The 13,090-nt window shown below is 37.9% G+C and overlaps 2 protein-coding genes across 4 annotated transcripts in view; one reads left to right on the forward strand and one right to left on the reverse strand.

Annotated features, from left to right (window-relative positions):
* CstF50 (Cleavage stimulation factor 50 kD subunit) overlaps positions 1-13,090 on the forward strand; it is a 38,459-nt gene that overhangs the window by 13,885 nt on the left and 11,484 nt on the right. The window lies entirely within an intron of this gene.
* Positions 1-13,090, reverse strand: part of LOC128682482 (1-phosphatidylinositol 4,5-bisphosphate phosphodiesterase epsilon-1-like) — a 157,097-nt gene that overhangs the window by 13,842 nt on the left and 130,165 nt on the right. For all 3 annotated transcript variants that reach the window (XM_053767183.2, XM_053767181.2, XM_053767182.2), the window contains 8 exons: positions 11,308-11,403; positions 9,349-9,458; positions 7,748-7,893; positions 6,327-6,514; positions 5,420-5,560; positions 3,512-3,693; positions 1,388-1,579; positions 96-315 (listed from right to left, as the gene is read on the reverse strand). In XM_053767183.2, coding sequence (XP_053623158.1) covers positions 96-315; positions 1,388-1,579; positions 3,512-3,693; positions 5,420-5,560; positions 6,327-6,514; positions 7,748-7,893; positions 9,349-9,458; positions 11,308-11,403 — 1,275 coding nt within the window. The remainder of the gene's footprint in view (positions 1-95; positions 316-1,387; positions 1,580-3,511; positions 3,694-5,419; positions 5,561-6,326; positions 6,515-7,747; positions 7,894-9,348; positions 9,459-11,307; positions 11,404-13,090) is intronic.

A 13,090-nucleotide genomic window follows, 5' to 3' on the forward strand; every position in this document is an offset into this window, starting at 1 on the left:
ATTTAGTAATACGTTTATTTTCTTATTCAATGTAACGCAAAATCAGTGGATTATTTGAACGTTCTCTTGTGAAAATGGTAACAAAACTAGTTTACCTTGAATCCAAATGTGTCTCCCCAGACAGGATTCAAAGCGTTCCTCCTCGCGACTCTAGTCCTTATCTTTCTGCAATCAGCTGGCACTCCCAATATCTCGACTTCCACGAAGGCATTATAGAATGAATATATATTTTCTGCAACGTATTGTCCTGATAAGACTGCCAGTGTGAGGTGCGCTGCGTGGATTCCGTCAAATTCTTTATCCATGGGGTTAAATCTGTGAACGATAAATGTCAGATTAACGTCCTCCATGGCTTAATGATCATCACACAGGAGGTCATGGGATCGGTCCCCGGTCAGCTCAACAAAATTCATAATCAAATAATTTAGTCAGAAATTAGACCTTTACAGGCACTTTTTCACGTCAATTTTTATATTAAGTAGTGATTTCTCACAAGCTACAAACTACTGGCATTTCAGAACGACCAGTGCGGAGAAGAAATGTCGAAAGAAACTCACTTGAACAGTGTCGCTTCCTATCATATTTCATATATATATATATATATATATATATATATATATATATTTCAGAAAATTTCGTCTATCACTGTGCCAAATTAAACGAAAATTGGCCCAGTCGTTTTTGAGTTTATTCATTACAAAGAAAAAAATTTTTTTTTCTCTTTATGATATTACTATGGATAGAATATAGTATCCGTTGAGTTAGTATCCCATAACATAAGCCTCGAACTTACGAGTACTTTGGGACTGGCTCAATCTGTGTGATTTGTCCCTATATATTATTGATTGATTAGTTCAGAAACAATCGAAGAAGTCTGAGATAAGGTTTCACAACGTCGGTGAATCGTACAAGAATGGGTTAATACAAAATTGACTGCCATAGCAAGAGACTCAATTGGTAGGTGTTCTTCTAAGTATGAGACTTTTTCGTATCATATAATCGAAAACTAACAACTCTAATACAGTATTATCTATTAATTCTGGTAATATAAAGCGATCAATTAAAGATACATCTTAATTATAACTTATATTATACTAGATTTTATCAGGGGCTTCGCTCCCGCGGGAATTTTGACATAAAATATAGCCTATAGCAATCTTAGATAACGTACCTTTCTAATGGTGAAAGAATTTTTGAAATCGGTTCGGTAATTTCGGAGATTATCCGCCTCAAATATACAAACTGTTTCCGTGGGAAAATTACGGGGCCGCGGTAAAAAGCTAGTATCAAATGAGGAATTCCCGTCTCCGTGGGAAAATAACGCGGATGAAGCCGCGGGAAATAGCTAGGAGCTAGTATCATATGAGAAATTGTGATTAACCCCTACCTCCTATAGGCTATGTGGCCAGGATCCCACATAACGATAGGTTTTCTCACGTAACCGACACAACCGTTGCTCTCATACAGTGCAGCATTGACCGCCATTGCCGCATCTTCAGTCTGGTAGTTCAGAGCGACTAGTTGTACTCCGCAAGACCAGAACATTACGGGGTCGAAGTTCGATGAGTCAATTCTTAGGCTGGAACAAATATTGTGACTTTTAATGGACATCTAAACAAAACATACGAGTCTAGAAACTGTCCAAATCGAAATCGTCCCTTACGGCGCCCGGCACTCACGGCACTACGCCACAATCGCCGTTGTGTATTGTGTATTCGAACAACGGCAATAAAGACCTTTTGATTTGGACGGCCACATATAATAAAACGGTAAAAATTTTCTGTCTGTACATTTAGTATTTTTGACTGAAATTGATGATACAGAGATAATAGAAAGCAAAAAAAAAATTATATTTTTTTTGTCTGTCTATACTTTAGGAGATAAGCGTGATCACACATACAGACGTATGTGGGTGAATTTTTCACGTGCGTTTGAACGCGGCGTGTTGCGTTGCATTAGTGTCCGACATTTTTTTTTAATGGAGAATAATTATTTTTTAAATTAAACATTTATAAAATTAACATTGTACCAGCACATTACTTATTTATAAAATAGGATAATTAAATTTATTACTGTGTATGGTACAATTTAATAAACACTAATGAGGGCCCGCGGCGGAGTTCAGAACGCTCGTGAAATTCACCCAAATATTATCACGCTTATCTCCGAAAATACTGAACCGATTTACTTAAAACTTTCACCGATTGCTTTGTTTTAATTCGGCAAAACATTTAAAGTTTGTTTCATGAAAATCGGTTCATTAATAAAAGTTATCGTCAGTTCCCGAGGGCATTTATGCGGGCGAAGCCGCGGGCAAACTGTTAGTTACTATGTCTACGCCCCGCTTCCATCGAACATTCATTTCGCACATGTGTCATTATAGAGAATGCATGTATCAAGAAGCGGTGGTGTTGTAATGATTAAGACGCCTGTGGATCGAAAGGTCTCAGGTTCGAATCCTACTCGTGCCACATGAGTTTGTACACCAATCTGACTGATGTATAGTAGTTTTCATCGACTACCACTTGCTTCCGGTGAAGGAGAACATCGCGAGGAAACCTGCACACTGGTTGATTCTTATCAACTTATGTGTGAAATGGAGAAGGCAATGGCAAACCAATCCATTAATAATGCCAAGAAAGTTGTTGTGTGTGTTTCATTCCACGTAATAACCACGTGGAGTACGACTGATGAAGAAGAAGATGTATCGTTGTGGATGTTGGCAAAGTTTAGGAATTTTCCATTGCTACAATGTTAATAAATTGGCGACCTCGGTGACGCAGTGGTAAAGTGCTTGCCTCTGAACTGAGAAGTCCCGGGTTCGATCCCCGGTTGGGTCATGATGGAAGATGATCTTTTTCAGATAGGCCCTGGTCTTGGATGTTTATCTATATATGTATTTGTTATAAAATATAGTATCGTTGAGTCAGTATCTCATAACACAAGTCTCGAACTTACTTTGGGGCCAGCTCAATCTGTGTGATTTGTCTTTATACAGGGTTACTGGTATCTAACGCATAACCTTCCAAAGGCGCATACGGTACATATTTTGTTCTACGATTTTTGTCTAAACGTGATAAATACAAAAAAATATTTTTTTTAGTTTTAATGTCGTTTCTATAAAACGTTAAACTCTATATTCGATTCCGCTACATAACGCTACTGTACTGTCTCGTGTCGCTCGGCTATTGCATACAGTTAACATGTGTGGAATCGCAAATTAGATTGTATATTTTTATATGAAAAAAAAAAACTGCTAATCACGAAAAATCGTAGAATAAAAGTTGCTTGTTTCGACGTACCCAAATAGTCTTTAGGAGGTTTTGCGTTTGATACCAGTAACCCTGTATTATTTATTTTTATATACAATTCTCACCTGACAAAATCTCACTGGATTCCCAACGAACATTTTTTTGCGGTTGTTTTAAAGCACACTTTTTAAATAACCTCATCTCTTGGTTGGAATATTGATGTAGATGTGTGCATTTGTGTCCAAACACTGTTCACTTACCCAGCCGGGTAGGTCCTAACAAGTTGCGTCTCAGTATGAGCTACTAGAGCCATAGGATGCTTCCTGCAAATCTTCTTGCCAATAGCCTCGTTGACTGATGAACATCTGTAGCAAGGGTGGTGAACGGCTGGCGCGTTCAGGCAGCGAGCGCGATTGCTCGACGATTGTGATTGGGCTAGTTGCTGGAGGAAGACCATCGATCAATCGTGAAAGTAATGTCAGACGCCTTTAACAGGCGACGTGTATAAAATCCGACAACAGTGTTAGCATTCGGTGAATGAAAGTTTGTGTGGAAAAGTAATGTCGAAAAGGATAACTATCACACAAAAAAAACACAGTTGGCTATCATACAAAAATCTTGGATCTTATAGAAATTAGTAATCTCTAGCAGTGGCGAAGCCTCCATACGACACGATTCCTGCCGGCTTACCTTGACGGATTCTAATATATATATATTTTTTATTATTAACAATAATAGCTTACGCCCGCGGTCTGCTCTTAGAAAAATTCTTACTAGTTACTATAGGCATGTAGCCGACGACCGATCGCATTACCTACCATAGTAATATTAAAAACGAGCCAGTATAAAACGACAATTTTATCGTGAGCCACATAATTACATTGCGCGCTTTCTAAAGACATTCTTTAATATCGTAATATTAAATACGCAATGCATTTGAAATCGCACAAACGCACACATAAGGTCTTGCTATAGCGCCTCGGTCACGTCAACCCGCCTATGTTTTTGGGAACTTTAAGAATTAGGATGAATGAAATTCACACACACACATGCTTAATACCACTACATAGAACCAATCGTCGATATACGGCGACCTATAACCCGATCTAAAATCGCCTCCCAATCTTTTTGTAGCAGGTATTAAGGATTTGATTGGCTTGACAACTATTAACCAATCAGAGCGATTCTGCCTAGCGTCCTGTCAAAATCAGTCACACTCGTTAGTTAACGCGCGCATTTTGCATTGCACAAGTTTTTTTATGCTAATTTATTTGTTGTGATTTGTGTTGTGTTTGATTGTGAAACATAAAAAATCGAAAATAGTGAAATTTTACTTGCCAAGAGTGTATTGTGCGTAGTGTTTCTGTAAAGGTTTGTTTGTTTTTATTGTTTTTTGTCGTCACATAGGTCGTAGTACGTATATGAGAAATTTACGCGTTATCCGTGTTTTTGGTCCGGCTTTACCTCTGTTTTTTTTCACGCCACGCCACTGGTATCTAGCATGGGTAAACACATAGATTTATGTGTTTACCCATACTAGTAATGTAATGTAATAAGTAACTATTCTACGCTGACGCAGTCGCGGGTAAACAACTAGTAGGTAATAAAATGTTGCCTAATGATCATGGATTACACTGGAGGTCCCTAGTTCGAACCACGGACAGGTCAAAATTGAAAATGGATCTTTTTCAGATTGACCTGGATTTTGGATGTTTTTATCTATATACGTATATAGCGGTGGTGGTGTAATGGTTAAGACGCCCGCCTGTGGATCGAAAGGTCCCAGGTTCGAGTCCTACTCGTGCCACATGAGTTTGTATACCAATCTGACTCATGTATAGTAGTTTTCATAGACCACCACTTGCTTCCGGTGAAGGAAAACATCGTGAGGAAACCTGCAACACTGGTTGATTATTAACTTGTGTGTGAAATGGAAAAGGCAATGGCAAACCGATCGAAAAATCGCCTCGTGTAAATGGCATATAATTGTTTTTTTTTTAACCCCCCGACGCAATAAGAGGGGTGTTATAAGTTCAACGTGTATGTCTGTGTGTCTGTCTATAAAATAAATAATAAAATATTTTATTTCTCCCTGTACATGTTTGTACATATTATCTGATTGTGATTGTAAATCGCCTCGTGTTTAATTGTTCCTCGTCATTAATTACCGTGTTAGTGCTATCACTACTCTCGGATGATTCAAAACTGCTGCTCGGCGCGGACGTGCTGTCTTTTGTGCTCGTGCTGGCGCTCTGGTGCTTCATCGAGCTCCGAGGCGACAGCGGATTTAGGCCACGGAATTTTATTGCCTGGCGATGAAAAAATTGAACGAACGAATGAATGAATGAATGAAAAATTATTCACTCATTCATGTAACCTGAGGGGTTAGTGTGGATTTGCTTGCATTTTCACTTCACACCATTTTCGGGTCCCGGGTTCGAACACTACTCGTGCCACACGAGTTTGTACACCAATCTGACTCATGTATAGTAGTTTTCATCGACCACCACTTGCTTCCGGTGAAGGAGAACATCGCGAGGAAACCTGCACACTGGTTGATTATTAACTTGTGTGTGAAATGGTGAAGGCATGGCAAACCACTACATTAATAATGCCAAGAAAGTTGTTGTGTGTGTTTCATTCCACGTAATGAACACGCCCCTCAGCCATGAGGAAAATACGACTATGATGGAAAATGATCTTTTTCTGATTGGCCCGGGTCTTGGATGTTTATCTATATATGTATTTGTTATAGAATATAGTATCGTTGAGTCAGTATCCCATAACACAAGTCTCGAACTTACTTTGGGGCCAGCTCAATCTGTGTGATTTGTCCTTATATAATTATTGATTTATATATTTCATGAAAATTAAAATTTAATGAAAACAAATACTAATTTGCGACTGATAATGCAATAAAATTAATTTACTTAAGTGGTATTAGATTAGATTGACAGTCCTAAGACTGTAAAGTCCTCGTACGAAGGGAAATCACTCAATTTACTCTGCATAACATTGACTTGAACAACCGTCTGTCTGTTGCTAGCTATTTGTCACAATTATAACCTTTATTACCTGCACATAAGTGACCATATCGCTGAGCTCCTTAGCGATTTGGTTGCTTCGTTTCCTATTGGCCGTGTGTTTGACTGAACCAGATGTTTCTCCGTCCCCCTCGCGGCTCCTGAAGCTCTGGTAGATAGAGAGAGAGGTCCGACCACATTTGTCCTCCATTGATTTGAGAATTTTGTGTAACTCTTTTTCTGTAACAAGTTAATTGTTTTATTTAAACTCCTTCCGCACGACACAATCTGATTGCCCAATTTGATTGCTGATTAAATTGGGTACAATCTGATCGTGTATGTCATGCACACTCAAATGGTCGAACCGGTGGCGGCGTCGTGGATCGGGTCGGGAGGTTCCCTCTATTGTGGTTGAGCTTCGCGATGGCTGACTCACGCGTCAACTCGTGAACGGGTGCTGCCGGGGGGAACTGGTCAGCTCGATCTTTTATTAAAAGTTTTTTTTGTTTAATTATACATATATATATATTTTTTCCTTACATCAGCACTCGATAACAATCATAATATGTTTCAGTATCTTTTGACCATGTACTTCATTATGTGCTTACATTGTTATATTACTGATAAAAAATTATACATAAATTTATATTTAAAAAATGGTAAGCCCTTCTGGCATGATAGGGACCAACACTGTTTGAATGAGTTTCTTTCGGCTTTTCTTCTTAGCAGTGGTCGTTCCGAAATGCCAGTAGTTTGTAGCTTGTGAGAAATAACTATAAATATAAAGATTGACGAGAAAAAGTGCCTGTGAATGTCTAATTTCTGAATAAATGATTTTATTTTGATTTTGTCCGTCCACACGTACATAACTGTATCGGCAACAAAATCGGTTAAGTCGTTTTTGAAATATTCACAATTTTGCAATCTTTCAAAAGAATTTAAACTAGTTGTTTGCCGCGAAGTTAGACCTGGCGAAGATAAGTTTTTTTTTTACAAAATTGCGAATATTTCAAAAACGACTTAACCGATTTTGTTGCCCCGCGAACTTAAAAAATCTATTGACAGATCCTACACACCTTTTAAATTTCATCAAACCCGGATCAACGGTTCGAAAGTTACAAACATACATACATACAAAATGTATTTTTGTCCCAAGTATTAGAATTTTACTTAATTTGTTAGATAATTAAAAAAAATCCCGACATTCAATATTAATTTCGCTACAACTTTTGAACGACCGAACAGATTTTCACGAAACACGGCTAAGAACACTCGGGATAAAATTATCTATGACACAAAAAAAAAAACTAAACGAAAATCGGTTCATCCACATAACGAAAATCGGCCACAGACAGATACACGGACAGACAAGTTAAACATAAGTATGAAACACCGCAGACAGACACGTATAAACTAAAAAGAGCGATGTTATAACCGCTCTTTTTGCGTCGGAGGTTGATAAAAGTGTTTTACCATCGAGTTCCTCATCGTCTTCATCATAATCATCATCGGAGAAGTATTCAGTGACGGAGCTTCCAGCCGACTGGTTGGACATAATGGAGCTGGTACGGTTGCTCTGTTCCTGTAGAGACGTGCTCGTGTGCCGGATACCGTTAGCCCTGATGATTTTCAAACAGAATAATATCCATTTCATAAATGATTTCAACCGCGGCTTCGCCCGCGTTTGTTTTCCATGGGAACATTTTTAGGGTTCCGTAGCCAAATAACTAAAGATGTTCGCTGTAATTATTACTTTCACAAAGAAAATCGCAAGTACAAAAAGGAATCACGCGCCGCAAAGTTTACGCCGAATTTCTCCTAGGACGAACTACGGTAAAAAAAAAACAACATTTTTATAAGAACGAGCGCAAATTTATAATAAGTTGCCGTTGGACATTCGTGAGGTTAAAACACTTGGATTTTTCTTAATATGTGATTATTATTATTCAAAAAATTACTAAGATCATCAAGATATGTAAGATAAGTACGGACTGGCTGGTTCGAATCCTACTCGTGCCACACGAGTTTGTACACCAATCTGACTCATGTATAGTAGTTTTCATCGACCACCACATGCTTCCGGTGAAGGAGAACATCGCGAGGAAACCTGCACACTGGTTGATTATTATAAACTTGTGTGTGAAATGGAGAAGGCAATGGCATACCACTCCATTAATAGTGCCAAGAAAGTTGTTGTGTGTGTATCATTCCACGTAATGACCACGACCCTCAGCCATGAGGAATACGGCTATGTAGAAATTTCACATACATATAACTAGTATGAAAAAGTACATAGATTACCTTTTAATCTAAGAAAAAAAAGCGGCCCAATGCGAGTCAGACTCGCTCACAGTTCGGTACCAGCAAGTAACTTAACATAAAAGTTCTTGTTTATCGATTTTTGTATATTTTATATATTTGCGTTGATGGAATGAAAGGTAAAGAAAGCGTCAAAGAAATTGCTTTATGAGAAATTTAAATACAGATAATTATTTAAAGGTAATGTAAACGTCGCAGACATCTGATAAAATCAGCCGTTTAATTGTAGCCCGTTCATTAAATGCCTGTATTCAATTGTGTGAACATCATTCATTTAGCCGTTTTGTTAAAGAGACGGGTAACCATTAATTCTCAACTTGTTATATAACTTATATAGCAAATATCTCGGGTTCTAAATAATTTATCGCGTTGAAAACTATACAAGATTTTAAGTTAGACCTTTTGCTATATAACGGAGGAAACAGCATCGAATTCCATCCAGTAGTTTTAACGTTTTCAGAGAGGGAATGCTGTCTGTGTGATGGGCACCTTGCCTATGGGGCCTTCTTTAGAAAGGTACCTATTTTTTATTTATAAGATACTTAACCTTAACTTAAAAATTACTAACTTAAACTTAAAAATTAAGTTAGTTTTACAAACGAATGCTTACATAATGAAAGGATTAATAAACTACTCCAAAATAAACGTTTTAATCGACATAGCAAAAGGCGGCAAAGCTTTTGTGTATCTAACATACAGTGCTGTACTCTGACGGGATATATGTGCAGTAATACTCCCTATTATAGATAACTTACCGGAACGCGGTTGCCAGCACTCCACCGTATCCCTGAACTGAACTGGCTCCAGTAAGACCAACGGTTGGACTTGAATTTATTGCGGGTAGCTTTTTATTCTTTATGAGCACCTGGGATATAAACAATCATATTAATATATATTTAAAAAAACTCGCGAAACGCAGCTACAAAAGTATACATATACAACACACCATAAATTTTTATTTATGCCAAAAAAATGGGGCTATCAGTACCTATTACTGATGACAATGTGCATAGTCAAAACTATAATAATTGGTTATAATACTTAGAGTGTGCCACCTGACCACTACGCTTCATAGTAAAGGTAGGCTCAGTGCAGCGGTTCGCACAAAGTCGATTTTCATTGATAAACTCTGGCAATTCTTTTTTATTTATTTTTTGCCTATGCCGGGGTCATTGCACGCGAGAGCGAGAGAACACGATAAACTATGAATAATAATTGGAGTTTCAAACTACGTCCATAAATTGATTGATATTTTGGGATATACGCAAACCTCAAAAACTTTGGTGATAAACGATAATATTAAATTTTGATTCCACACATGTATTAATAGGGTCTTTAATATTAAGCCTTTAATTTTTTTGGTATAATTAAACATTATGGTGCATACTGTTCAGGGTTCTGGCGAGAGTGTAAATGCATTGTTTGAGCTTGTGTATAACACCTAAGACGTATGCGTCACTACGCAAAAACGTCACAAACGTCACGTCAGAAAGTCTCACTACTTTCTTATTTACATCTCATTATCGAGTCGACTCGCAGTGAGACGCAGCTAACCAATCACAGCGCGCCATTGTGACGCGACGACAACCACACCGCCATGTGATTGGTTCGCTGCGTCTCACTTCGAATAGATTCGATAGTGAGAAGTGGAATGCAAACCCGTACTTTACTATTTGTATAGCATAGAAGATTAGTATTGAAAACAATTAAAATTTAACTTATTTCTTTATAATTTAAGTAGATTTAAGTACTTTAAAATTCAGTATTGTGTACAATTTACTTAAGCATTACTATTCTCTCTGTCTGTTTGTAATGTTTAACAAATATTAATTTCAGTTAACTTTTGTTAAGTCTTGGTACTTCTATGTATTAAGTAATTTTGTTTAATTTCTTTTATTTGCACTCCTTTTGTAAAACTAAACCTGATTCTGCAGTCAAACCAAAGTATGGTTTTGCGGAATTCATTCTGTTTACGTCACAGCAATTCGCTTGTACCAATGTTTTCGTGTCTGTTTATAATCAAATCTTCGCCAAAGTTATAAAACTTTTGAACATTTGAACTGAAGCGACTCTGTAAAACAACTGGAAGTGGGAGATTATTCTGCTACTTCCATTTGTTTTACAGAGTCGCTTCAGTTTCCATGGCAATGCATTATTATGATAAACATGACCTATAATGGTCAGCCCGGATCGGATCCCAACGAGAAAAGCCTTGGTAAGCTATTCTGGGACCATTTCACAAAAGACTCTTGACTTAACTAATGACAATAATATTAAATAAATAAATACTATAGTACCTATAGATGAAGACGACCTCGGTGGCGCAGTGGTAAAGTTCTTGCCACTGAACCGAGAGGACCCGGGTTCGAACCCCGGTCGGGTCATGATGGAAAATGATCTTTTTCTGATTGGCCCGGGTCTTGGATGTTTATCTATATATGTATTTGTTATAAAATATAGTATTGTTGAGTTAGTATCCCATAACACAAGTCTCGAACTTACTTTGGGGCTAGCTCAATCTGTGTGATTTGTCCTAATATATTTATTTTGTTTTTATAGATAAACATCCAAGACCCAGGTCAATCTGAAAAAGATTAATTTTTCATGTCGACCTGACCGGGATTCGAACCCGGGACCTCCACTGTAGCAGTCCGGCATGATGACCATTAAGCCACGGAGGTCGTCACATATACATTGATAGGATAGATTTTCACCTTATATTTAAGTTGCTCTGGACTCGGCAGCCTTGGTTCGTCCGTGTAGTCTACTTCGAAGAGGAACGATGTCACCAGTTTATCTCCAAACACTGCCTGAATGAAGACAAAATCAGTACAGTATCTTGAATAGCTACCTTAAGAGTCCAGCTTAGCATCATCGTCATATCGAGTGTGTTATTGCTAACACTGGTGGCGGATTTTATTCAAGTCACCTAAAGACATTTGGTATGGCTTTTACGACTACTTACCGCCATCTAGTGGCAGGTAGTCGCATACACACTAGGGAACTAAACTGTCGATTAGTGTGCAGGTTTCCTCACGATGTTTTCCTTCACCGGAAGCAAGTGGTGGTCTATGAAAACTACTATATATGAGTCAGATTGGTATACAAACTTATATGGCACGAGTAGGATACGAACCTGGGACCATTCGATCCACAGGCAGGCGTTTTAACCATTACACCACCACCGCTTCTAGTCTAGCTAGATTCGATATTGACGAAATAGGTAGAATTAAATCATGACGAATCTATTTGATTTTCGCTTTAAAAAAACATATTTAGTATTTATGATAAAAACAGCTTTGACGAAGTGCCAATATAATCCTACGCAGGGCACTTTACGTCTACGGACGTTATAACAATTAAACTTCTTTTGTGTCTCGTCCGTGAATGGGTTAAATCTTTACATATTATAAAACAAAGTCCTCTGCCGCATCTATCTGTCTGTCTGTCTGTTTGCGATAAACTCAAAAACTACTGCACGGATTTTCATGCGGTTTTTACCAATAGATAGTGTAACATACTGAATTGTACACCTAAACCTTCCTCAGGAATGAGGAAGGTGTATAATTTAGTGTGTTTTTAACTGAGCGAAGCCGGGACGGGCCGCTAGTAAGGTATAAAGAGAAAACGTTTTTCTACCACTAAATATTATCCGATCTCAATGATTTTTTTTATTGACAAAATATATATTGACAATACTAATATTTCCTTTTTTCAAAATTTTCAACAGATGTAGGTATGTACCTATTTATTGGAACCTGAAAATAATTACTTTTTGTGGTTAAAACTTCGTCGAAATTAGCCTTTTGCATCATAAAATCTATATATGTTTAAAAAAATAGCGATACCTACAAATCTAGAATATAGTATGATAAACGATTGACACCGAAATCAAATGTTTTCGTCACTATTTAATTAGAGAAAAATATTTTCTCCCGAAACGCAAATGTTGTGAAAAATATCTATCATATACCTAAGCACAAACTCCGTCGCTCTTTATCGCACTATCGGCGTTTGTCACTAGCGTAGTGGCGATAGCATGTGTATTTGTAAATACCAATTAAGTAAAAATAGAATCGCTTCTAGTCTAAAATATTATAGTAATTAGCCAGTAAGATATTAAAGTGGCTTGATTCTGACAAGATAGGATTTTAGTAGAACCTACAACGAAACATAGAAACACGTATCACGTTACATACGTCCGCATGCTGTCTCTCTTTCCCATATCGCGTACGCGTCGTGTGAAAAAAAGAGAAAACGCGTGGACGCTGTGACCGTAGCACGTCATAGACAGCGGGAGCGAGGTTATCATTCTCGACCGCTATAAAGGGAAGATATTCCCGCCAGGCTGGTCTAGCTCCTGGGGAACCGCACGCGACAGACGTATTATATATACTTCCAATCGTAAACGCACTATCTGCGCGGTCTAGGCTTCTTAGCTTCAGTCGGGAGTCGACCGTAACGCCATCTGTCCGTAGTGTCGTGAATCTTCTACGT

Source organism: Plodia interpunctella, chromosome 30 (assembly GCF_027563975.2).
Source record: "Plodia interpunctella isolate USDA-ARS_2022_Savannah chromosome 30, ilPloInte3.2, whole genome shotgun sequence".
NCBI classification, from domain to species: domain Eukaryota; kingdom Metazoa; phylum Arthropoda; class Insecta; order Lepidoptera; family Pyralidae; genus Plodia; species Plodia interpunctella.